Source organism: Pleurodeles waltl, chromosome 10, assembly GCF_031143425.1.
Source record: "Pleurodeles waltl isolate 20211129_DDA chromosome 10, aPleWal1.hap1.20221129, whole genome shotgun sequence".
In the NCBI taxonomy this organism is placed as follows: domain Eukaryota; kingdom Metazoa; phylum Chordata; class Amphibia; order Caudata; family Salamandridae; genus Pleurodeles; species Pleurodeles waltl.
Window position 1 is genome coordinate 302,495,340 of NC_090449.1, and position 27,554 is coordinate 302,522,893.

General features: G+C 44.3%; 1 protein-coding gene across 2 annotated transcripts in view; it reads right to left on the reverse strand.

Moving 5' to 3' along the window:
* LOC138261488 (coronin-7-like) overlaps positions 1-23,772 on the reverse strand; it is a 1,075,977-nt gene extending 1,052,205 nt beyond the window's left edge. The window contains exon 1 of one of the 2 annotated variants that reach the window (XM_069210466.1): positions 23,593-23,769. In XM_069210466.1, coding sequence (XP_069066567.1) covers positions 23,593-23,652 — 60 coding nt within the window. In that variant the 5' untranslated portion in view covers positions 23,653-23,769. Of the gene's footprint in view, positions 1-23,592 lie in introns of both variants that reach the window. The other variant, XM_069210465.1, reaches the window with a different exon arrangement.
* Positions 23,773-27,554: the final 3,782 nt, after the last annotated feature.

A 27,554-nucleotide genomic window follows, 5' to 3' on the forward strand; every position in this document is an offset into this window, starting at 1 on the left:
CAATACATTATTTAACTCATAGATGTACTGTGTGTTGATATCAACGTTTGTTTTCTAGTGCTACTGGCATTTTTGAACTTTTAGATGGTACTCAAAATGCAAGCTATAACTATTAGCTTTGACAAGGCTTGTGTTTAGGCATATTCAGCCTCAGTGTGTAGACTTTCCCCTGGAAACGACTTACACATACACGGCAGAAATGTCAGCTCCGGGAGCGATCTATGGAAGCAGGTATGGCTGACTGGTCATCACTTATGTTGGCTCTCAAGCTAGGCCCTCAAAGGAACAGCTAAGTTCCAGGAATAGTATAACTAAATTCCCACCTGCATCTTTCAGTGCATGGTGGACAATGAAGAGAATTTCTGTCTGCGTTCGCCTGGGTTTACCACACAGGACCAAACAGAAGAGAATCCAGGTTTTAAAAAATGGCACTAGAGTGGTCGTTCTTTACTGACCTTCTCTCCCCCATTCCAATTCTGCTGTCACAAAGAGCGTACAGAGAGCATCCAAATTGGCAGGGCGGACAGGAATGTTGTCTTCAGGAGCACTTCCTTCTCCCCCCATACCCCTCAGTTAGAGTAAGTCAGGACATTTATTGATTTTTGGTAGATGTCCTATTAGCAACCACCTGTACATGAGGGCCTTAGTTAAGTAAATCGTATATCAGCCATACATAGACCAAACTTAGGCAAGTCAAAGAACACACACAAACACACCAACACAGGTGGTGCAGTACCTACATACTGGCATCAACACACTATCCTGAGTAGTATTGGTCCTCTTACTTTCAAATAAAAGTGCAGAAACTCAGTGACTGTGATTTCTTGTCCTTTTTAGGGTCGAGCACACAATCACTCTAGCCTGGTGTAATCTTTCTGAGGGCTTTTAACCACGCCCACCACACGCCCATCAGTTTCATTGGTTTGTGGGCTTGCCTTTTAAAATTCGCATGATTTAATTTGTGAAAGGCATGCATATGTCATACCTTTTCTGGTGTTTAGCCCTCCTAAAGCGCACCGGGCAACTACTGAAAACATATGAGGCTCCATGTTTTTAGCTTGGCTTCTGGACTAGTTTTTATTTGCCAAGCAGTGTGATCTCGCCGGGCAGTAATCAAACACCTTGCATTACACTGACCTTGTTACATGGATAATTGCACTTTTGCCGATACGTTTGACTGCAAGCAAACTTCTGTTTCCTTTTGTGTGTTTCCTGCACGCTTATGGTGGCCGTCGGCTCGCCTATGTAAAACTGTATTACTTTTCATTTTTTGTGGCAATAAAAGTCCGGTTAGGACTTTACAATGCTAATAGCTCCAAGTCGAGCAAATGCGAGACCCATTGCATTGCAAATGCTTGTTAAAGAAATGCACGCACAAGAAGAAAGTCAATGTCCGGCAGCAACATCAAGGGAAATATAAGCCCGTAATCATACCTTGGAAGCACAGATAGCCAGACACAGGAAATTCACAGACTTTGTGCCACTGTATGTGGCACACAGAAAACCCCATACTAGGTTGTCACAGAGCAGTCAAACACAGGGAAAAGTCAAACAGCCAAGTACAGGCATCTGCAAATACAAAGGCATCTCAGTGTCACATAAAGGAAGCAGAGAGCAGAGCCATATAGGAAGTACACACAGTAGGTAGAAACAGGAAAAATACCACCACAAATGGCATAGATTATAACTCTTGCCAACAGCCTCTTTTCAAGGGCGGGGACTCCATTAGTTTTGGGTCTGAAATCCCATTCTTATCGCTTGAACATTGGGGCCTGGTGAAACCTGACGTGGTGGCTCTTTAAGTATACACAGGACACCCCACTACCCATGCCACAGATGTTTTAAGGCATGGGCAAAGTGGGCAACTGCCCAGGACCCCAAATTGTAAGGGCCCCCTGGGAAAGTGAACATTCTGTCTTTTTGACCTCTGTCCTTTATGCAGGTTTCAATGTCCACACCACTCTCCCTCTCTCGGACTGCCTATATCTCGCCACCCAGTGGCATCCTAAGGACTTTTGTGCTGCCACACAAGCCATATTTCAATTATTTTTTTGTGACCCAGTTTCTGAACGTTTAACATATCATTTAGGATAGCTTGTGACTATGCAGGCTTGAAGTGGCAGGAAATGCACAATAAATGTCAATGCTGATCCGAAAAGGGCCCCCTCCTCCCAACACGTTTTACCTGGGACTCCCAAAATCCTTAAGATAACAATGGCAAGTAGATCTTCATAGAAATGTGAGTGAAGCTGCGGTCCAGGGTGGAGATGATGGGTGACTGATGTGCCCCCTCGGGACCCCAAGTATTTCCAACCTCCACCAGGAGGAATATGGTCTCTGTGTTACACTCTATGCACTAGGAACACTAGTGGGCAGCCGAGAAAGCCTTGCCTACTGTAGGGAATTCCAAGCTCCAGTGCTTTTAGCACAGCACCAAACACTAGCACCAAATTCATTTCATGATTTTTTCACGAATTGGTAAACAAAAATATTACTCTAGGTGATGCTTTCTCATGGAGTAAACTTAAAGGGCCAGTAGAGACTGAGGGGATAAGAACGAATAACAAGCATTTGAAATGCAATGGGTCTCACGTTTGCTTGAGTTAGAGCTATTAGCCTTGTAAATTACTAACTGGACTTTTCTTGCCACACAAACTGAAAATAAAAAGTAAAACAGTGGACATAAGCAAACTAATTCAAAGCGCTGCCGTGAGCATGAAGGAGACACACACAAAGGAAAAAGAAGTTTGCTTGCAGTCAAAGTTATTGGCAAATGTGCAATTATCCATGTAAGAGGGTCGGTCCCCATGGCGGTAACAAAACGGCCATAAGGAGGGCCAAACGTAAAGCAGTTACCAATGAAAAGAAAGGATTTTTGAAAAGCAAGCCTATGAACGAGTGATATTGATGGACGTGCGGTGGGCATGGTTAAAAGCCCAGATACATACAAACATGTTGGATAAGCAGCGCTGGGCGCTGCTATGCTCGACCTAAAAAGTAAAATTCTCAGTCCTCAGAGTTAGGCTACTTTCCTGTTTAGAAACAAGCCTGGTCTGATCATTTAATTTACCTCTCTCCCTAATTCTTTGTCAAATTGTAGTTCCCAGATTTAGGTCACCCACTCTAGCATCGAGTTACGTTGTCAAGTCCAGCCCCTTCGTCCTTAGGTTTACTATTACACGTGCAAGAGAACCACCTTAAAGAACAACTACTGCCTACAAGAAGAGATCCTCTTTACAGGTGAAAGCTGCCCATATTGAACAACAGCATTTTGTTACCAGAAGAATGCAAGATCATGTGCTGAAAAGTTTCAAATGTGCACTGTGTGGACACAGCCCACAATTCATGGGGAAAGGCTAAATTGTGAACACTGGAAGGACTGAAAGCCTAGTGTTCCTAGGTAAAAACAACTATACTCAACCAGTTTATGTTCAGAGTCCAGGATCCAAGGCTAAATGGAGAGTCCACTGCAAGCCAGCTTCAAGAAGCACATTAATCCCAGCTTCAAGAATACCACAACGAATGCCCAGTCTGATCTATAATTAGGGTTCCAGTTTTATGCAATTTATTTTTTGACATTTGGGAGTGTAATTATCCATATTTATTTTTGGCTAATTTTATTTGTGCTCATTCATACTTATGTAGGATTTTGTGAAAAAAATGAAGCTGCTATTAGTATATTTCTACACCTAGGGAACTGATAAATGTACGTGAAACATACTTGAATGCCTTGAATGAAGGGTTTTGATGTTATATGTACACATACAATATATCAATAAGCTAAAGTGGCATGCATATTTCAGCTCCACGCACATTAATTCCTGCAGCTATTTAAACTTCATTAGAAACATTCCTTCTTTTTAAGGCCCCCAGCTGTCAGTCTGAAAATCTGCACAGCAATTGGCTAGGTAGTCCTGGCTGACAGCACTGACAATAATTCAAAACAGTTTTTCCAAGTGTTATTCATTTTTTTAAAAATACAGTTTTTAGTCAGATTTAAAAGTAAATACAGACAGGCAAATAAAAGGTATTCAAAGCAGAAACATTGAAGAAGCTGGCTCCGTATATACTATATCAAAATTAGATATAGTGTGCACAGAGTCCAGGGGTTCCCCAGAGGCAATAATAGATAATACTAATGCTCTATTTGTGGTAGGGTGGTCGAGCAGTTAGGCTTATCAGAGGGTAGTGTAAAGCATTTGTTCTACACACACAAGCAATAGAAGAAACACACACACACACAATACCTTAACTGCAGACCAATAGGTTTTTATATAGAAAAATATATTTTGTTAATTTATTTCTAGAACCACATATTCAGTTTGCAGGTAAGCACATAAAATGTAAGGTACTTTGCATAGTTATACTTAGAACTTTGGATGAAAATCAACAATGTATACAGTTTTCTTTAAAATGGCAAAAAGCTATTTTAAAAGCGGACACTGCAATTTTCAACAGTTCCTGGTGGAAGAAAAGACTGAACAGTGTAATAGATAAGTATACAACTTACAGTTCTTATCTCCGGGTTTTAGGTAGTACGTCGTTGGGGGTTCAAGTTAACCCCAAAACACCCACCACCAGCAACACGGGGGTAGTCGGGTGCAGAGGTCAAAGAGGAACCAAATTAGCATTGGCTCCTATGGAGACAGGGGGGTACTCGGATCTTGGTCAGCCAGCAGGTAAGTACCCGCGACTCAGAGGGCAGACCAGGAGGGATTAGGAGAGCACTGGAGGGGCCACAAGTAGGCACCAAACACACACCCTCAATGGCACAGGGGCGGCCGGGAGCAGGGTGCAAACAGGACATTGGGTTTCCAATGCAGATCAATGGGGAGACTCCATGGGTCACTCAGGGGCTGCGGGCGAGGTCCAGGGGGGTGTCTCAGGCACAATACTGGTCGGATAGGGCAGAGGGCAGCCTGCTGGTCGATGCTGCACTGGGGGGTCAGGTTCTCCAAGGCCTATGGGCTGCAGCTGCAGTGTGTCCTGTAGGTGTCTTATATCTTCGTCTGGAGCTTGCTGTCGGGGGGGAGGGTGCAATGGGTGGGGTGGGGGTGTTCTGGATTCTCTCTGCAGGCATCGTTGTGGGAGTTTGGAGGGGGTCAACGCAGGGTGGGCTCTTGTTCCTAATTACCTGGGGACCCTTTCTGGCTGGGTGGACCACCTGGACACGGGCATCCGGAGTGGGGAGGGAGTCCTTAGTTGAAAGTTTCTTTGGGACAGAGACACTGTCCTCAGGAGTTCTTGGTCCTTTTGGGTGCAGGGCAGTCCTCTGGAGTTGGCAGAGGTCGCTGGGCCCACTGGATGCGTCGCTGTTCTTTTTGCAGGTTCTTTGAAGCTGGAGACAGGCCGGTAGGGCTGCGGCCAAAGCAGTTGTCTTCTTCCTCCTTCTCTGCTGGGGTTTTCAGCTTAGCAGTCCTTCTTTGTAGGTCGCCAGGAATCTGGAGAGCTGGGTTCAGGGAGGCCCTGAAATTCTAAGTTGAGGGTCGGGTTAGGGTCAGGGGCTAGTAGCTGAGGACTACTGCCCCCGAGGGTGGCTACACCCTCCTTGAAAACCACTCCCTTTGGGGAGGGGGGCACATTTCTAACGCTATTGGCCCCCTAGCTCCAAACCAAGATGAAGGATTTTGCAGGGAGGGGGGGGAGGGTCTCCTCAGCTCAGGACACCTTAGGGGTGGTCCCTCCTCCCTGCTTTCCTAATTTTCCTGCCGGACTTGCCACCAAAAGTGGGGCTGTGTCTGGGGGGCACTAATCTGAGGCTTGAGCTTTTGAGGCTCACCACCAGCTGTTACAGTTCCTGCAAGGGGAAGTGTGAAGCACCTCCACCCAGGACAGGCTTTGTTTCTAACCACAGAGTGCACAAAGGCACTCACCCCATGTGGTCGGAAACACATCTGAAAGTGGTAGGCTGGCACAGACCAGTCAGTCCTATACTAGCAGTTGACTCACATACAGGGGGCATTTCTAAGATGCCCTCTGTGTACATTTTTCAATAAATCCCACACTGGCATCAGTGTGGGTTTATTGTCCTGAGAAGTTTGACACCAAACTTCCCAGTATTCAGTGAAGCCTTTATGGTGCTGTGGAGTTCGTAATGATAAACTCCCAGACCATACACTCAATATGGCTACTCTGCACTTACAATGTCTGAGAATGGACTTAGACACTGTAGGGGCATATCGCTCATGCAGCTAAGCCTTCACCTGTGGTATGGTGCACCCTGCCTTAGGGCTGTAAGGCCTGCTAGAGGGGTGACTTACCTATGCCATAGACAGTGGTTTGTGGGCATGGCACCCCCATTGGGGTGCCATATCCACTTTGTCTTTTTCTCCCCACCAGCACAGGGAAGCTGCAAGGCAGTGTGCATGGGCTGAGTGAGGGGTCCCCAGGGTGGCATAATACATGCTGCAGCCCTTGGAGACCTTCCCTGGCTATAGGGCCCTTGGTACCATGGGTACCTTTTACAAGAGACTTAACTGTGTGCCAGGGCTGTGCTAATTGTGGGAACAAAGGTACAAATTTAGGGAAAGAACACTGGTGCTGGAGCCTGGTTAGCAGAGTCCCAGCACACTTACAATCAAAGTTGTCATTAACACTAGGCAAAAAGTGTGGGGGGTAACCATGCTAACAGTGACATTATCCTACAAGCCTCATACTTATAATGCAGATTACCTCATCCTGGGGAACCCTGGAACACAGCCCCAGACTCGGGTGCTGCTGGACTGCTAATGAGCACAGCACAAGGAAATTACTGGAGAGAATCAGGAGGAATACAAGGACAAATGCATCTTCAGCAGATGTTTAAGGAGCACAGGCTAGCGGGATCCTTGAATGACAGTTGTGAGGTGAACATGGTTTGGAGGGTCATAGGAGCACAAAAGTGTGGAGAGTGGAATCTGAAGATACACAGGGGGATATTTGTGATGAGTGCAGGCTCGAGGGGCAAGACAAAGGAGAACTATTGTAAGGTTGAGAGGATCCCACCAGGACATCTATGAGTAGTCACAGGAGCACAGGGCAATTTTGAGGCCCACGTGTTTAGGAGGACCACAGGACGGCCAGCACAGATGGCGAACCTACAAAGACAGGAGGATACAGAGATTCCTGATATTTGCATCAGTGACAGGCTCTTGAAAAGGTAAGGCACAGTGTAGTTTTGCAGACCCGAGAGGACCGAAGAAGATCTGTCTGAATGGAAATAGAACACGCCATCTGCCTTAAGGCTGATAAAACACACTGCCCCCAAGAAAGGTGGCTGTATCTTCTACCTCAGTGGTTCCCAACCTGTGGTCTGTGACCACTAGGGGTCCGTGAAGCCACCTCAGGGGGTTTGCGACTGCTTATAAAATTCAATAAATATTAGCAGGCTAATAAAGTGTATATAAATAAAATGTCTAATTGTACAAATTAAAATTTTAAAATGTACTGTAAATGTCAAATAATTTCAAATTGAAGGCTAACAATTAAATGAGTACCCTCAGATTCACTGGAGCAGTGCAGATGCATCAAACAGAACATGTGTGGCTTCTAACGAATTTAGAAAAGATCCAAACTTCCTATTAAAATTTAAATTGTTATTTTTTAATTATATTGGTTTCCAAATTAAATAAAATGTGTTATCATTTATGCATGTGTTTATTGAATGTTTGTTTCTGTATTTTTTGTGTATTGTTTTGCAGTTTGAATCATCAACAATGTTTAGGCTAGGGTCCCTGGCTTCCAGTATTAACTCATTGGGGGGGGAGTGGGGGGGGGGGGGCGGGAGGCTTGCAAAATCACTGAAACGGTCTCTAGGACAAACCTTTAAAAAAATGCAAGTGCAATGCTGCAGCACACACTGCACTAAATAAATGTATTGCTTGTTACTGATGCAATTTAAATATGTTTTGTCTCAAAATGCTGAAAACTGCAAGGACAGCAGACTGCAAGCAATTTCTGTCTTTCATATAAAGTAGTCTTTTAATTAACTTATCTCTTGGATTTTTCCTATGTTTCTGGCTTAGGCCGTTCATGGATATTCCATTTTCAAAATGTAAATAAAGTCCCTGGAACATAACCATACATCTTGTGTAAATAGGGTTTTATTCTGTAAAACGTTTGAATAGTGGCATTGGCCTAGTGAGCCTATTTCTGCAGCATTTGGTTCATGTACCCTTGCCTCTACAGCCTACATGTGGACGGTGCATGGGCACATCTTCATGGACAGAGGGGATGGAGATGTACCCTTTCACCAAAGAGCTTCTTTTGAAAATGTTAGTCTGGGGTGGGGGCACTGAGTGTGTGTGGAACTGTCTGTGTTGGGTTTGACCTGATATAATCAACATTTGGGGTACAAAGTGCATATTCAGGATGTCTGTATCAATGGCGCAACAGGTGCAGTGGCACTGGAGCCCAAGACTTTGAGAGGTCCACTACACCCATACAATGGTCGTCTTTTAGTGTTCAACAAGGGCAAGGTGGTCAACTTTTCTTGATTGCATGAGGGTCAGCTGCATTCATACTATGCCATTGTGCATGGTCTGTGTTCATTTAGGCCAACCCACCAAATACGTGTCCCCCCCCACCCCCACACACACACACTACCAGCAAAGGGCGGGAGAGAGGAGATTGGCCAAACTACATTAAGGCTCTGAATCTGTATAGAGCTTATACAGAGAACCACTTCACATTTTTAGGGTTGTGCACAAAGCGCTCTGTCTCTGGTATAATCTTTCTGTGCGTTTTTAACCACGCCCATGTCAAGCACATCAGTTTCGTTGGTTCGTGGGCTTGCCTTTTAAAATTAGCTCGATTTCATTAGTGGAAGGTATGCATACATCATGCCTCTTCCGTGTTCAGCCCACCTCGAGCGCACCAGCCAACTACTGAAAATATACAAGGCTCCATGTTTTCCAAATGGTTTCTGCACTAATTCTTTTCTTTTTATTTCGAAGGCAGTGCGATCTTGCAGGGCAGAAGTCGAGCGCTTTGCATAACATCAACCTGGTTAAATGGATAATTGCACTTTTGCCAGTAACATGGATAATTGCACTTTTGCCAATAAGTTTCACTGAGAGCGGACTTCCGTTTCCTTTTGTGTTTGCTTTGCCCTCATGGTAGCCATCGGCTCGCTTATGTGAAACCGTTTTACTTTTCAGTTTATGTGGCAAGAAAAGCCCGGTTAGGAGTTTACAACGCTTATAGCTTTAACTCGAGTAAACGCGAGACCCATTGCATTGCAAACGCTTGTTTAATATATGGTACTTGCTTTACCGACCCTAATTTTCAGGTCTGACTTGACAGCACAGCCAGCCATCGCCAGAGCAAATGTGATCACCAGAAGCTTAAAAAAGCAGTACTGAGAGGGGGGGCTTATGCTCCACCTACAGGTTGATCCTTATTTCTACAAGCTTTTGATTGGGTCAAAAGGTATGAAAAAGAGTGCTTGGACATACATTTTATACTTGTGGGGAAGCTTATGTTCAATACGGTACACCGGAGTTAGTTATGGTGATAAGTCAATGCTACATCTATGACAAAATTTTCAGGTCTGACTTGAATCAGTGAATGCCAAAAGTCCGATTTGTTTATTATTAAAAGCAATTAAAAAAACAGCACAACAGCTGACTTATGTATTGTGAAAAAACAGATGCTGAAGGCAATAGACCTATAAGGGTGCATTGTTATTACAAGATGTTAAAACATGTATATAATGACGTGGAATCTCACAGATTTTTGTATCAGGCAATTGTTCTGCTGTTGGTTACCCCTTCTCAAAAACCTTATGGGTAGTTGTTTGCAAGATGAGAATTCTTAAAAGAATTTAAAAGAGAGGCTACATTTTGTTTCACCAACTGTAACTTTATGACCATTTGCCTAATTGTCACCTTTTAGGAATCCTTTTGCTGAATACAGCAGGCCTTGGTTGGTTCGGGAGTAGAGTTCAGTAGTAGAGAGTATTGTGGGGTGGAATGAGGCGGAGTGGGTTGGAGTGGACTGAGGTAGTGGGTGGACTGGATTGGAGTGGACGGAAATGGGGTGAGGTGGCCTGGATTAGGAGTGAACTAGTTTGGATTGGGTGGCTTGAACTGGAATGGAGTGATTGGGCTAGGGTGGGGTGGAGTGATGTGGATTGGTCTGAGTGGGGTGGATTGGATGGTGTGGATTGGACTGAAGTGGGGTGGGTGGATTGGATTCACTGTAGGAGGTGGATTGGTTTGGAGTGGGATGGACTAAACTGGGAGGGGGTGGGGTGGAATGGATTAGGATAGATTGGGGTGGATTGGAATAGAGTGGTGGACTGGAGAAAGTGAAGTGGGTTGGAGTGGGGTGGAGTAGGGGTGGATTGGATTGGGGTGGGGTGTGCTGCAGTGAGATGGATTGGAGTGCAGTGGGTGGGGTGTGCTGGATTAGATTGTGGTGGATTGGATTGGGGTTGAGTGGGGTGGACTGAACCAGATTTGACTGCAGTGGATTGGCATGGGTGTTTTTAATTGGAGTGGAATGCAGTGGGGTGGGTGGACTGGATTGGGTTGGCGTGGGGTAAACTGTGTTGACAAACTGGATTGGAGAGTGTTGGACTGGAGTGGGTATGTCAGACTGGGGTAAATCAGAGTGGAATGGTTTCAAGTGAGGGGGAACGGATTGGACTGGGGAGGATTTGATTGGTCTAGGGTAGTTTGGTGTGGGGTGGATTAACTGAAGAGGGGTAGATTAAGGTTGTATGGGGTGGCTGGATTGGACTGGAGTAGGGTGGATTAATGTGGTATGGATTGGATTGGTGTTGGGTTGATTAAAGTGGATTGGGTGGTGTGGGTGGACTGGATTGGAGTGAGGGGGGTTAGGAAGCAGTGGACTTGTTTGGAGTGGGTGGATTGGAGTGGGTGAACTGGTTGGGTTGAATTGGAGTAGAGTGGGTTGGACTGAAGTGGGGTTGGGTGGATAGGTTTGAGGTCTCCTGGATTGGAATGGGGTAGATTAGACTGGGCTGGATTTGTCTGGTGTGGGGTGGACAGGATTGTAGTGGGTGAACTACAATGTGGTGGATTGGATTGGAGTGGGTTGTTTGGGATTGGAGTGGGGAAGATTAGTGTGGTAGTGTTTAGTTGGGCAGACTGTTTTGGATTGGAGTGAGGCAGACTAGATTGGGACAGATTGTTTTGGCTTGGAGTGAGCCGACTAGAATGGGGCAGATTGTATTAGGGTGGATTGGAGTGGGGTATATTTGATTGGGGTGGGGTGGGGTGGGGTGGGTTGGTGAGGGGTGGACTGGATGGGAGTGGGGTGGATTGGAGTAAGGTGAATTGGAATGGAGTGTGGCGTATTGTTTTGGATTAGAGTGGGGCAGATTGTATTGGATTGCAGTAGGGCGGTTTGGAGTTGGGCAGATTGTTTTGGATTGCAAGGGGGAGACTGTTCTGGATTTGAGTGCAGCAGATTGAAGTGGGGCATATTGTTTTGGATTGGAGAAGGGCAGATTGGAGTGGTGTAGATTGTTCTGGATTGGAGTGGGGCAAACTGGAGCAGATTAGATTGGTGTGTATTGGATAGACTGGAGTGGGGTGGATTTGAGTTGTACTGCACGATTATAAATTAAAGCATGGTTTCAGAAAATACACCTAATAAAGAAACAATGTGGCTTTGCAATATTTAGGACAAGATAATCGCAGTCTTTTGAGAACAGCGCCCCACGAGCAAAAACAAAAGAAAAGATGAGTACAAAGTGAGAGAAGACAACTTGGCAAAATAAAAGAAAGTTAGCTATAAAAAAGAAACCTTTGCAATTCTGATTGTCTTGCTGGGTATGTTTTTGACAGTCACAAGCCTTATGTTCACAGGGCACTAGAAGTTAAACAGTACAAAATAGCACCTCAATCACGTTGGGAGCAGTGGACTAGCACTGATTAACTTAAATCAATCAGTGCTTGGCCCCTGCTCCACACAGATGAAAATAAATAATGCCAGGCCTACAGTGACGTATTACAGGGCTGCAAAGAACAGTTCCATGCAAGCCAACAAATGGTAAGCGACAGGCGCGCTCCAAGTCCTTTACTGTACACAAGAGTCTTGCAAACGAGAAACATGTGCTAGCAGATGCACTCGCAGGCTCGACCCTAAAAACACACACACACACACACACACAAAACAAAGGAGCTTTGGATCGGCCCTTTTCAGTCATTGGACTGTAACTCACATTCTGCTTCCACCCATGACAGCATATAGCAAGGGGCAACGATCAGCCCACTTCATCCATGGCTCTACCACAACTAAATGTGCACAGCCTGACAAGTAAAAAAACAGATTTTTTACACTAGTCGCTCAGTACATAGATTGGTGCAGCACTACACCTGTACCACTGTAACCTATGTAATTCAGAAATTAAATGACAATATAAATTTGGAAAGGATGTAATTCTGTGCGTAAGACTTTTTATATTGTCGCTCCCCCTATTACGATCGGTTGGCCAACAGTACTGCATGCACCTGTCACCTTGGCCACTATGACATGCAAGTGGCACACCTTTACCACTCAGAACAATTGAAACTGATAGCCACTTGAGTGTGGCCCAGGATGAGCTCAGCATTGCTTCAAGGAGGACTACTTCCTTCATTGCCCTCTCACGGACAGCAGCACAAAACTGCAACTATGAGAAAATTTAGTTGTAATTGCCACCTTCTTTTACATTGGCAGATCCAGGTCTCAAAAGATACACATCACCAGTAGACACTGCAAGGGTTTCATGCTGTCCCCTGTCATCAGGAACTACTACTTGAAGACCCTTGAGATTCTACTCTCAGATATCAGCATCAATTCACCAATATGGCAACAAAACACCACTCTACTTCAAAGTCTCCTTTGCTCTAGACAATCTCCAAAAACAGCCTGTACCTCATCCAGACCTGAATTTCAGTGCACTGTCTTACACTCAATTCCACCAAGACAGAATTCCTTTAATTTGCCAAGATCAATACGCATGAATCTCAAAGGCTTTGAACCACAACTTTTACTGAATGCCACATCACTTGAATTCACCCTGGACACCAAACTCACCACCAAAAAAACAAAGACGGTCTGGCCTGGCACTAGCTCCGTCTTCAAAAGAAAGTGAAGGAAGCTGTTTCCCTTAGGTTCTCTGGCCCCTTGAGCCTTGATGTCAGGATCCATGTAACTGCTCACATGAACTAACCAGTGGTACATGCACATGGGCACTACAACAAAATTAGAACTTGTAAATGGTGGCAGGAGTGGTCCATCGATCTGCAGATGATTAGGTCTGCACAATTACGGGGCAATTCAGTGCAATTAATGTGCGCAGAAAAGAGCACATTAGCAATCACTTAAGAAGAGCAGAGCCCTGAACCAATCCCAAAACTAATGAAATAGCAGTGTGCACAGTTGTAAAATTCAGGACAAAATTCTGCACCAATTTATAATCCAGGAATAAAGACTAGCATCAATAGCGTAACTACTGACAGTGCAGCAACAAATACTATTTTCAGTGGAGAGAACGCCACCTCTCATCCAAATTCAGGAGAAAAGTCTCCGCCAATTGCATACGCAGGACACAGCCTGGTACCAGTCGCCAGACTGAGGGCAGAGGATGCACTAATTACTAAATTCAAGTCAGAGCCCTGCACCAGTCACCGAAGAAGGAGCTGCACCAATGACGAAATGCAGCAAAACATACTGCACTACTCATGAAGTTCAGGACTGAGTACTGCACCAGTTAACAGTTCAGGACAAAGCACTGCACCAGTCGCCAAATTCAGGACAAACTGCTGCACCAACTGATCATTCTGAGCAAAGCATTTCACCACCAACTAAATTCAGGACAGAATTATACTGCGCCTATGGCCACTGAACCAACCCAAATTCAGATTATAATACAGCACAGAATACCACTACACTAACCCAAGTGATGGACAGAGGATTGCGCCAATGGCCACTATGCCAAATCGGATACATCGAGCAATGCACCAACCAGTCCTTCAACTAAGAAGACTGATCAAGTCATACGACAGTACTGTGCAAATCGCTTCATTTACGACGGCCAATGCTGTTCGCAACACTGCTCCAGTCTTTCAAGTCTGCAGTCACCTCAGCTGCCCAGTCACCTTAACTAAGTGACTGAATTACCACACAGTTCTGCGTCAACTGACGAAGGCACTGCAGAGTGCCGCGCCGACATGTCAGGTCAGTTCAGTGGCCCCGCACTACTGACTATTGTCAGGACGGGAGCATAGCTTGACAGATTTCCCTGCGCAGCGCCGACAACAACGCATAGCCAGAGGGGGGTCGCCAGTATTTAGTCTGATGTTCCTTTGCACGTGCGCATGTCTGTCACACCTGCACGGGAAGGAGGGTGTGCGTGGCTTTCGATGTGATTGCAGTTCTGAAATGTCTTTCCAGTTGTGTTTGAGGTGAAAAGGCTCCGATTTTTCTCACATTCTTGCAGGCAGGAAGGGGTTACCACAAGCTTCAACCGGAAGAGAGAGAGGAAGCACTGGTCTTGTGATATGTGAAACAGCTGCAAAAAATGTGCCGCCTCCAGAGTTTTACAGAAAGAGCCTAAAATCTGCATTTGCTCTTGCGATGCGTAATGCAGCGGTGTGTCAGACTCTGCCGTTCCCAAAGCCTCCGCTGCTCGCCTTCCCTCCTATGGGTACAGAGTTTACGATTCACGCTGCCGGAATGTGCCAGGGATGGTGCCATCCCCAAAGGTGCCAAAGTGCGCTGGTCCAAAAACAGCCACGGTGTGCCAAGACCAGAACATCAGCATGTGCCGCTCCAAATACACCCAACCTAGGCCACCTGAAAAGAGTCACATTGTGACAGATTCAGTCCGAAGTCAGATGTGGCTCTGCCATCACAACCTAGTGCACCGTAAGGGCAGCCAACCCTCCCCTTAAGACTATAGATCTTGCCACCCCAAAACAGCCACTCTCTCACACCGAGAGCAGCCAATAACCGTTCCCCTGAAGGCTACCAGCCCATGAAAAAGAACCCGACTGCCAACATATGCCACCCTGAGGAAGGTCAATAAACCACCCTCTGCCACCAATGGTAAAAAAATGTGTGTCACTTTCATGCAGCCAACTAGCCAGACCTCAATTCTGGCAGTCTGTGAGGCCATGGCATGCCAAAACATCCTAAAGACAACCAACAAGCCCCATCCAAAGGCACTAAGCGTGTGCCACGTTATCCCAACCTACAAGTACTACAGGCATTCCTCCATGTGTCACTCAAGCAGCTTCCTTTACTCTAATTATTGGCTACTAACCCACGTACCCGACAAGCAGTCTATCGGTGACACCACAAAGGTGCCAATCCAGGACTCTGGGCCACAAGCATTTGCCACCATTAACAAAATAGCTTTCTCACTGCTAGGACTACAAAGGGTGCCATGTCCAGGTGGTGAAACAGTTTGCATGTCTGTTTCACCTCGAGAACACGTTGCTGCTAAGGGGCCTGATGTAGTTCAGGACACGGACAGCAATGGATTTCAGTTAAAAACATGTGCAGTTTGGGATGTGCGGTTCTACTTTAATATCCAAGCATGAGAGAGAAATTCCCAGCATGCAAGAAATTACTAAAAAAGGACGAACTTTATAGATACACAGAGGTCATGGACCTCCGTGGAAGTGTCAGATAACGTCATTTATGCATTCACATGGTGGATGTGAACTTAGTCTCCGGCCAGAAGCCGAGAAGGTGGTGGTGGGTGGCGGGTGAGAGAGAAACAGAGATACAAAGATAAAGAGAGAAAGGGGCGAGAAGGAATAGAGAGATGGAGGGGGGGGGACAGAGTGAGAGTGACAGAAAGAGTGAGGAAGAAAACCTTCGGCAAGGGGCAGCTGAGGAAGGCAGTGAGATGTGAAGGTAGGTAGAGTTCTGGAAGAAGAGGTGACCTCTCCCAGTCACTTCTACCATACTTCAGATCCCAATCCTCGAGGGCGGCCAGAGGAGAGGGGGTGGATAGATCAGGAATAAAATGGGATGAGCAGCAGGGAGAGTGAGGTACTCTTATGCTTTGAGAACAAAAATACACAAAGATGTACATGCATACATAAAATAAATAAACAGACGAAACGGTGCACACCGTGTACTACCAGGTGGCGAACTTGTCACACTATGAAAACCTTGAAAAGGCGGCCAGTGCCATAAACGCCGATTGGCTTCAGAGTTTAAGGTCCAAACCCTGGCTATCCCAGCCCGGGAAGAACAGTAGCACTGCACGTCGAAGACTGGCCAGAAAGAGAAACAGAGCATCAATTACAGATATACTTCAAGGAAATAATAGATAATTTCAGAATTCCTGCCACGGATCTGTCAATCCTAGTCCTGGGCTATTAAATATCCAGTTGTCCATGGCTGGGGTGCTCAAGGCTCGTGTGCTGCTGTACGCTCAAGTTCATAAGAAGCGACTGGCCCTTTGAGCACCAGGTCCCTTGGCTGGCACGTAGCGCTGAACAGTACACTATATCCAATGTAATAGATAAGCTAGCCCAAACTCATGGGCACTATCTAATCAAGTAAGTGGTGAGCCCATCACACGGAATTGGCAGCCGTGTAACCAGCCCCTGTGTGTCACTGATGTTAATCCGTCCCTTCGTGAAATTCATGATCCTTCAGAAGAGATACAAAGACAGGCACTCAGCTGATTGTGTGATAATCTTTAAACCCTGCAATGATGCAGGAACTTAACTGGAAATGTGTTAGCCTAACCCATGATGTGTGACACTTGGCAGGTCTGCGAACAGGCGTTGTCCCTCAGGGTTACTAATCTAAGCTACTCTCAAAGTATTCAAACCGCGGCCCAGAAGCATCACAACCTGTGCAATAGGATATAATTAATGTCTCCAGTGGGAGGAAAGTGAATGCGTTGACGAGTTCAAGGATGGTAACATCTATGTTTAGACATTATCGTTCACATTTCATCCTACCATTGTGGGATTTGCGGATTCCTTTTCTTAGCTCTTCTTCAAAGAATATGTGCATTGATGGATGGTCTGCTATCACTTGAGGCCAAAGAATTTGCTAAGAAACTGGCCACTGCCTTTGTTCAAACTGTTAACTTTTCCATTTCAACTGACAGATGTTGAATGCCTTTTTAACAATTTATTCTGAGTCTTCTATTAGGAAAGCCTTATCAGGACCCAATACTTTTCAAACTGTAGCAAGTCTGTTTTTGCCTTAGGATTTTTAAGAACACTTTATCAAACAGCTGTAAGATTCTATGGACAGGTTTTTCCACCACAGTCACCAGTAGTTGTGTTACTGATACAGTGCAGGTGGCTGTTTAGGTGACATTGGCTTATAGAATTAATATTTTTTTCTGTTTATTAATCTGGACATGTCTGTGGTTTTTGAAACCGCTGGTTATGTTCTCTCCTTCATGGCATGGTCCCCCAGACCAGATCCTGACCAACTGGGTGTCACTGCGCAGCTTCCCACTGCAGGGCTAGATTAAAAAAATGCTGCAAAAACTGAGATACTGCTGCAGGGAACATGTCATCTGCTCTACAATCCTCCAGCACACCTCCGCCCACATTCTTTTTCACTTTAACTCTACCGATGTCAAGAACGTCTAAAATCTGGGCGTCACCTTGAAAGCAGATGCTCAGATTGAGATTGTGGTGAACAAACTTAGTCAGCTTCTGTCAGCATAAAAGAGTTTTGATTTCTATATTTTCTGAGCTACTCCTTGTGGGTGCGGAGTCCTTCTTAAACTCTAAAGTAGGGAAATTCATGAACACCGTTGGCAGGTCTCCCCAGTGCTTAAACTGTGTAACGCTGGTCCCCAAAGTTCCACTCAGAGGCCCGGAACTAATTAATGTCAACGCTCAATTACCAAGGCTACACAGCCTTCAATACACCGCATGTCTCTCTAATGCCTCCACACTCCTTGCCCTTTTATCTCACTCTTGCAGGCCCCTGCATTCTACTTGAGACTTTTTATCCGCCTTTCTCTTTTTCGTCCTTTCGACTTTGTGTGATTTTCCGCTCTAGCTCTCGGCATATGTTTGATGAGGAAATGTAAGCGCCCTTCCTGAAAAATAAGTGCAAGTGGCCCACACCAGCAACCACCAACTGAAAGTAAGCACTAGGTCTCAAACAGTTTGCCAAGGTTTGCAGGATGCCCAGTACCGTCAGTGTCTGCTCCATGCCTCGAATCCATTTTATTTTGCAGAGTTGTTTCTTGAAAAGTAAAAACGTAAGCCAATCACAGATATTACCCCATCTAGTAAAGCTGTACCACCCCCAAAGCTACAAACCTAATAACATTTTTCAATTTATCGGTACCTACATAATGCATACACGCACACCTCTAAAAGGCAGCCAAATCAAAGCACCATCAATGCAGGTTACTTGCAATATCCTATACAAGTAAAACTGTGGATCAAAATGCTTGAGTCAACACGGGTCTAACCAGTTGGGCCTTTACTAACTAAAATTACAGTTCAATGTTATTTCAGTTCTTAGGTGTAGTTTCAGAAATGAACCTTACACAAGTAAGCTGGTCTTGAAACAAGAAATTGGAGACACTCATCTGAATATTTTGGCCACTGTCTCAGCATGGTACCACATGCAAGCATCAGATCCATTATGGTCTTACCGAGCCACATCAGTCACCTCTAAGCATGCTCTCTCCATTTATTTAAAGATAGAGATAATGATAAAAAAATAAATTAAAAAAACACCAAATAGGGGTGGGAGCATAAATGCTTGAGGCACAACATCCTAAGAACCAAGAGCTCCCGTGGATAGCTCTACAACTCATCATTTATGTTAACCGCATCTCCTTAAAGAAAATTAATGAGCCAGTGCTTTATCGTCTACCTGTGCATTTTCTAGGACTGCTAAATTACACAATTGTCATAAATGGGAATTGAGTAATTAAAGAAGGTTTATCATATTACATGTTGTGAAGTATAATCTTGATGTGAACAGTCTTCATGCTGTGCCAACCCACTTGTGTATTCTGGATTAAAGTGAGTTACCTACCTCACCCGTTGGCACTGCTGCATCACAATGGGTATCTGCTGTGGTCATAGAGAAACCAAAAAACTTGGGGACATTCATCGATGTACCAATTTATATTCACGCAATAGAAACAACATCAAAGATTATCGTCTCTTGCACAAAATATGTTGGCAGCGGTTGGGGCTGCAACCTAGTTCAGCTCAGGTCATTCCATGCTTTCAGCAAGGATTATGCACGGTTTGTGCTGGGATCTGCTTCTACTGGAGAACCGCACTGAAGTTCTAGTTAAGCATAACAGATGAAGGGTTCTGTAAGATTGCGAGACTGTATAAGAAAAAAATAATAATAAGTGAGTTACGTTGGGCATCACAAGTGAGAGGCGGCTAAAAAAAGGTCTGCGCCCTCCTAGGTTTACCTGATAACCAATGGTGTGGTGTGCAAATTTCGAAGCACAATTTAAGAATAATAGCGAAGGAAAGAGCAAGTGAATTAGACCTGAAGTACTTAGAAAGTAAAATATCAACCCAGGCTATGATAGCTGGATGGAGGAATCTGGATATTTTCCAGTATATAGAGGCCCTACCTAATTCAAGACTAAGAAATTTAGTGTTACAGTTCCGAATTGGGCTGAACACTGGATATATGGATCGAAAAGCAAAAGTGTTTAAGGATAGCAAGGGTCTATGCACATGTGGCTTACAACAGAAATATACAATGCAACACTTACTTGTGGATTGTCAATGGTTTTTAGGAGTGCGCAGGAAGTTTTTAAAACCAATTTTTAAGGAATATAATATTACTAATCGGGACCAAGCGCTTAGGCTACTTATTAATATGAGATTTATTTATGTAACTTGTGCATTGGGCCTATTTCTAAATGACTGAAGAAGGGAAATATTCAGATTTATAGGGGTTGATAGAAGGTAGGGTATAATGCAAAATGTAGTGTTTTAAATACTATAATTGATTATTATTATATTGGCTGACGGTATTTTAGAAAATTTGCCATGCCAGGTGAAGGCAAGAAATAAAATGGAGAGCACTTTAGATTGAAAAAAAAAAGCACTTTATGATAAAGTAATGAATGGAGCTCTTTTAGAGCTGTATAGGGGGAAAATTTGTTGGCATGTTGCACTTTATGAAACTATAAGAACTTGAATTATGGAGGAAGTAAAAGGAAAGAAGAGCCTGATTATTCTAAAATTGCATTGGTTGATGGTATTCTAGATAACCGCGCTACGCATAACAAGGCAAGAAATAAAACGTGGAGCATTCCAAATTCTGAAATTGCATTTAGGAGATCGCAAGGACCAGAGTCTAATCAGAACTGTATGTGGTATAATTTAAGTTGGCATGCTGCACTTTTAGGAATTGTAAGAACTTGAATTTTAATCAAATGAATTATGTAACTAGAGTTGGTTATAAGAATTAGAATGGTCTAAGAACTTTGTGTGCTAATGTAATATGTAATTGTAATTTTATTGTGTTTATATTTTTAAGGCTTATGCCAAATAAAAGAATGTTTTGACTGACTGACTACTGGAGAACCATTGAGGAAACTGTGACAAAAAAGAAAGGTTTAATGGGAATAAGAGTAAGAAGATGGTTATGAATTGGTAAAGATTATATTTCTGTCCCAGGATTAAAATTATTTAAAAGTTATTTGACAGTTGATGGTAGCTCTTTTGGAGAGTATAAGATACCATGACAAAGGCATAACAACAGGTGCACTGTACGGTTTCTATTTCACAAGCTCAAGGGATCAGAGAAATACTACAACACCATAGAGAAAGAAGCACTTGCTTGTGGATAGGCAGTGGAGAAGCTTACAAGCGTCTTGTGGGATCATAGCTTTGATACGATCACAGATTATAAACGGATTGTGTATATGAGGAACAGAAGAGGTATGGGAAAAGCATCACCAGATTAGTATATCCACTTTCAAGGCTCCAAGAGTACAATTTATTTGAAATACATCCCAGAAGGTAAAAAAAAAAACTAGGAGTAGACTGTTTGTCTAGGAGGCCAGTGACCATGAGGTAGAAATGAGTGACAGCGAATATCAGGAATGTGTGGCAGCCGCCTTTGCTGTTGTCCAATCATGTATAGGTCCCATTTCAGAACAATAGTGGGCTAGAGCATGTGATATTGATAAACAGTTAAAATATGTAAGAAAAGTATGTATTAGATGGGTGGCAACAAGTTGGAAATGTGGATAAAAACAATGGTTTTCTTTCAATAAATTCTGTGCAAACTGCCAGTGGAATATTGAATAATTTAACTTCTCTTGCAGGTAGGTCAGGGCCAAAAGCAACAATTGATTTGGCAATCATCTGATTTGAGGTCCTTAACAGTTTTAACTGATTATTATTCAAAAGGGGGGTAACGCATATTTGTAAACACACCAAACACTGTCAATGTGATTGATTTCTTAAATTAGGTTTTCACTAAAGAAGGTGTACCTGATGTGTTCGGATCAGACAATGGTATGCAATTTGCATCAGGTAAAATGGTAACAATCTGCATTACAATGGTATCAAACAGGACAATTGAGGGCTTTGTGGGGGGAGTTTAAGGAAATCTCCCCAGCCCAGGGTAATGTGGGGAATGGTGCAGTCCTTGGGCTGCAGTGGGCTTATGTGGGCTATGTTTGGGCTTTATTGTAGCCCATTATATAGCCAGCCATTTTAAGGTAGGCCACCATTTTAGAATTGGTGTCCAGGCGGCAGGTTATAGTGTAGGTTGAAAAAACCCTCCCTCCCGCTGTTTTTGCATAAGGGCTACTGCTCTTGGTTATAGGGGAATGTTGTTTTCAATAGAGGTTATAGGACTTTTTCTAGGTGGTTTAGGTGCACAAGGGGGCGGGGAGTTTTGTACAGGCTTTGTCGCTTTTGTGGGGTGCATGGCGGGTGGAAGACAGGTTATCATTATTTTGTTCAGTTCATGGTTGGGCTTAGGGCAGGGCAGACTGGAGAGACTGGGTTACATAGGACCAAACACTGACGGGACAGCCTTTCAAGCTTGATTGCAAATGTTATGCATTCAGCAGTTTACAATATCACAGTGCTGTTATGATTGAAATGAGTTTGGAGCAAGGGTGGGAAATTTGTATTGATAATGGTTGGGACAGGGAAGGTACTTTATGGGAGGGGGTAGAGGTTATAGGACAGGTTCATATATAGTGAGGTTTCTAGTTTTGGAAGGCTACGGCCAGGTTTATTTTTGTGATTGTGCACCTAAGCCAATAAAAGCGGCCCTTTTCACACATTTACTCGCAATATTCCTTCATTGCATCTTATTCCTCAAGATATCACTTTAGTGTCTGCCTGTTAATCGTTCAATGAAACGTGCCAACAGACTTATGAAAGAAGGGATGGAGCTCCTATTCCAGCAAAAATCGGATGTTAGAAAATAGTCAAAGAAAAAAATTGTGGAGCTATCTTAATACTCCACATAAGGTCAGTATTTCGCCATTTCTCCTTGTCAGATGAAGAGGAGCAGAAACCACCTATGTAATGTATTGGGATTTTTCCGGAATATAACAGCAAGCTTTATTATGTATTATTTTTTAATATTGTGCCTTTTGTATTGTACATTTTTGGAGGAATGGAATACTGCATACGTATATTACTAATAATTTACATTGTGCGTTTTGCATAAATTATGTAGAATGTGTATCCATTGTGAGGTGTGAGTGTTCCACTGTTGTCCAGGAGTGCTGGTTATTCCTTCTTTGAAGCGCCCTGGACAGCAGCTGGGATAAGTAGCCCTCTGCCTTCTATCATTTCGGGTCACCTCTTCACAACAATGAAGAGTCGCAGAAAGACCTACACAAGGCTGGAAGGACAGAGGAGCAAGGAACGCTGAACAGAAGTACATGGATGGAGGGACTTAGAAAACGACGAAAAACTAGAAAACAGGCAGAGAATCGAGAACGGGAACTCTTGAGGTATGGTCCTAGAACAGCCTTGGAAATCTAGAGCGGGACACTTTTACAAAGTTTTCATATCAATATATATCGCAGGATGTGTACGGAACGTTTGCGCAGTAACGGCCAGAGCTGCCGACTGTAGAAATGGGGGTGCCAGGTTCGAGTCCGGTGTCATCTGAACATCCTGTGATTTTCTGGGCAAATCACCCATTCTCCCCGTGCTTACTGAAAGTAATGTCTCCTCGATTCACGTGACTGGGTCTCATGTAAAGTACTTTTGATATCTTCAGGCCAAGTTCGACCAATATAAAACTGCAACAAATAAAGTTCTTACCGGGTTTTGAAGTCAGATTGGGTGGGATAAACAGAAAAATCACATTAATGGAAAGACATACAGGCTGCACTTCTTTTATGAGTAAAGTTGTTTGCATGTGCGGGGAATATAACTCCGCCCCCTGTCAAAGATACGCCCACCTAATCTATGCCGCCTCGAACTCAAAGGCAACTTTCAGGACGAGGAAGATGCACAGATGCCAAGATAAACAGAGGGATTTACAAAGAGCGTGGAAGACAATAAAAGGGATTGGTAACTGTGGTGCAGTTTGTACAGCGTGCAGCTGTCAGACAGAGCAGTGCCTATACTCTGCACCCCCTTCAAAGTAGTGGGGGATACAGGCTCCTCAGAGGGTCTCACTCACCTCCTTTCGTGGCACCCTTGCCTCTGTGTTCTTGAATCTGGAGGTCCTGAATCGGTTCATAGTTAAGGTCCTGCTCCTCCCGCTGCTGCTGACACTTCCCTGCTCAGGGCGTGGGATGACTCGGCCGTCGATTAAAGGGCCTGGTTCCCTCGAAAAGCTCTGCGGACGCCTCTCCTGCTCTAGCAGCGACACGTCATGTCTGACCATATAACTACGCCCCTTTATCTATGCCAGTGTCCCGCCTTCTGAATACAATTGAATGTCAAAATAGTTTCTATGGTAACAAGAAGGCGACGCACGCCGCCAGTTCAGAGCTTTTGATTAAAAAAAAAAAACATTTTTTTAAGGTGTATTACTTCAGTTGCTGTGACAGAAGTGAATTGGCACTACAGCTTCCAGCATGAATTAGATTGTTAAGTGACATCCCAAGACTAAAGCCATACATTCTTTGTGACTCAGAGCCACCCATAACCTGTCACTCAGTTGCCTCTCCAATAAGGGTGAAGTCAAATGTTTAAGAGTGTGATCCCATTAAAGTAAATGGATAAGGAACAGTTTTGAAGGATTAAATGGGTTTCCGTTTCCCAAAAAAATGAACCAGAAAGAAATTGGATGCCCTCTATAAGTCAAGCTATTGATGCCCAGGCAGGTCCGAAAACTGCTGTGTTTTCTTGTGACTTAGTGAATATCATTACATAGAAACCTTAAGTCCCACTTATTGCAAGTGACACAGATAGTTATATTTCGGTTAAAGCTGTTACCATAGGTTGGGTGACCACCACGCTGCTGGTCATTAGGAATACTGTTTCCTGACTTGGAGCTTTAGTTGACAGCCTAAAGAATTCTGGGTGTTGTAGTCTTGTTTTGCTTCTACTGAACCAATTAGATTAACGCACATGAAATCAGTGGTTTGTAGGTGAAAAGTTTAGGACTGAAGGCAGTCTCTGTAATAACATGGAGTGAGGTGATCACCCTAACCACAGATAAATTCCACACCTCTTAAGTAGGGATAGAACCTCAACTGTAAATATCACAACAGGCATAGCAGCTCATTGGAGTTGTTGAGGCTTCAGGAAGCAATCTCATCACAGGCCAATAACTCATACAGATCCTTAAAGCTGATTGGAGTAACTGCTTTTGGAAATATTAGAATGCTTATTGAAGTAGCGCAATTTAGACTCCTCTTTTGCACATCATCCTTGCACAATTTTGCATTTATTTTTGACACTGTATTTACTGTATGCCTTAATAATATTGTGTGTGAAACATTTAAACGCATTCATTAAATGTAACTACTGAGAAACTGAAGCTTTATAAATGTGTGCGCTAATGTTCATTTAAAGGCTTATATGTATTAATTATTCATGTTTTACATTTACACTTCAAGTTATATTGCATAAGTAAATATGCATTTTTATTCACATTTTATATTTACTCTGAAAGTTATACATGTGCATGTATAATCATGTATTTGAAATGCACATTAAATGTTTAGTTAATGTAGCCTCCCTGAAGGCTTCAATGTTCATTCTTTTCTAGTAGCGTTCTCATGAATTTCATTAGCCAGAGAAAGGAGTATTGTTATATGTATTTGTTTGCTGATAGTAAGGCCTGAGAAGAGAAATCCTGGTAAGGAGCGTGGAGACCTAATGAGCAGATGAAGCCTCCTAGTCATCATATATCAGGAACAAGAGGTTGAAGTAAGTAAGCTTCTGTGGGATGGGAAACATGCAGATGCAGACCACAAAGACTGAATTTGCTCTTTCTTGGTGGGTGGGTGGGAAGAGATACAATTGTTGCTAAATATCGGTCTGTGTTAACTAATGCTCACATTGTTAGGAGTTAGAACAGATTCCCTTACACTTTGAGAGGTATAGACCCCTCTGTTTCCTTTATTCTTGAAAGTGTAAAGCTAAATGTTAAACATTTATTCCTTTTTCTGGAACCTTCTACCGAAGCCTTCAATATGCTGATACCTTCTCACTTTTCCAAATTTCCCTGAGAGATCTTTCAAACCATCCTCATTCACTATTTAGAATTCTGATCAGATGGTTTTGGAATGAATTCATGTTTAGGAGAGCAAAATGAGTTTCTTTATGGAACACCTACTTCTAATTCTCAGTTTCTGTATTGCAGTGGTTGTTACTGTTTTGTATCTTATTACATTATTGCTGGGGACAGACAGGAAGCATGAAGGTAGTTGAACTACACCATTTGCGCCTAGCCGATATGGCTAACTCTCGGGGGGTCAACAATGATCCCCACCAGTTGTCCTCGTCCAATTCCCCTACCCATTGCGTCCATCGTTGTCGCAGATGGTCTAAACCATCTGGAGCATTTGTGAGCAGCGATTTATACATTTGGGACACTGCTTTCTTCCCCAGACTCCCAGCTAACAACTTGGCCTCGAGCGGGTTGCAATCAGGGAGCTGGGTGTGCGCTGCAGCATGGCCCGCAGGAAGAACTGCGTCCGGTGCAACCCATAGTGAGTTCTTATGTCTTGAAATGGCATGTGGTCGTCTCCTGTATAGACATCACCTAAGTAAGTAATCCCTATGAAATCCCACTGCAGAAAGCCTTTTAGTGCAGTGAGTTGGTGCAACCAGCCACTGCGCCACAGCGGGGTCATTCGAGTAAGACGTCGGTCCCATTTTATAAGTTTCAGAGCCGCCCTCCAACAGTTCACTGCCACTCGGGTGCAAGACGCAGTATGGACAGGAACCCCGCAGCAATAAAGCATATCCAATAGGCCCCCAAAGCCCGCTTCTCGGAGCTCCAGTCGGTACACCGGGCAATCCCAAACCCAGGCAAACCAGTCATTTATGGGCACCACCTGGGCGGCTAGAGAGTAAATGTAGAGGTCCGGGACAGCCTTTGCCCCCCTCATGGGGGACTTCTGCACGTGTGAAAAGCCACTTTGTGCCTCCCACCATTCCAAATAAAATGAGTAAATTTGGATGTGATAGCACGGAACCACACCCTTGGTATGTGGTAAGGGTAATTTGCAAGGGTGTACAGGTATTGAGGTAGCCACATCATTTTGAGGAGGGCAGTACGCCCCATGGGATTGAGAGTGAGATCCTTCCTGTGCTGCAGGTCCCTGTCTAGACGCGCTGACGAGTTCTTGAAGTTTAGCACCCACGCTAGGTCAGGCAGAGAGGAAACGTGGACCCCCAAGTATTTAAATAAGTTTCTCCGCACGGGGACCTGAGGACACCACAGTCTACCCTCTGCATTACCCCCAACCTCCACCAAGGCAGATTTTTGGACGTTGACAAGAAAACCAGACACTTCCCCAAATCGCTCCAGCAGTTCCATACATCTGGGTCCCGACGTGGGCGGATCACTAAGAAACACCAGCACATCGTCGGCATACAGCGGAACTCTATCCTCCATTCCCACCTCCAACCCCACATCAGGGGATCGCTCCACAGCAAAAACACCAGCGACTCAATTGCCAACCAGAAGAGCAGAAGAGAGAAAGGGCAGCCCCACCTTGTCCCCCGACAAATCGGAAATGTCAGGAGAGTACCCCATTCACCCAAACCTGGGCCTGGGGTGTTGATACAGGAGACAGATCATCCGATAGAGCAGGGGTCCCAATCCCATGCGCACAAGGACCACCTCCATGTATTTCCACGAAACCTTATCGAATGCCTTACAGAAATCTAGGAGGAGAAGGTCCAGGGGGCTATTGGCGCAAGAGCCACAGGTCAGGGCCACCTGGAGTCTCCGGATACAGTGACGCGTGCTCCTGCCACGCATGAAGCCGCACTGATCAGAATGAATAAGGTGGGGTAGCATATGCATGAGACGCAGAGCCAACGCCTTAGCATATATCTTTATATTCGCGTTGATAAGGGAGATTGGTCGATATGACGCACATTGGTCTAGAGCTTGCCCCTCTTTGGGCAGGACTTCAATTGTGGCACAGTCAAGTTCAGGGGGAAACGCCCCCGCTG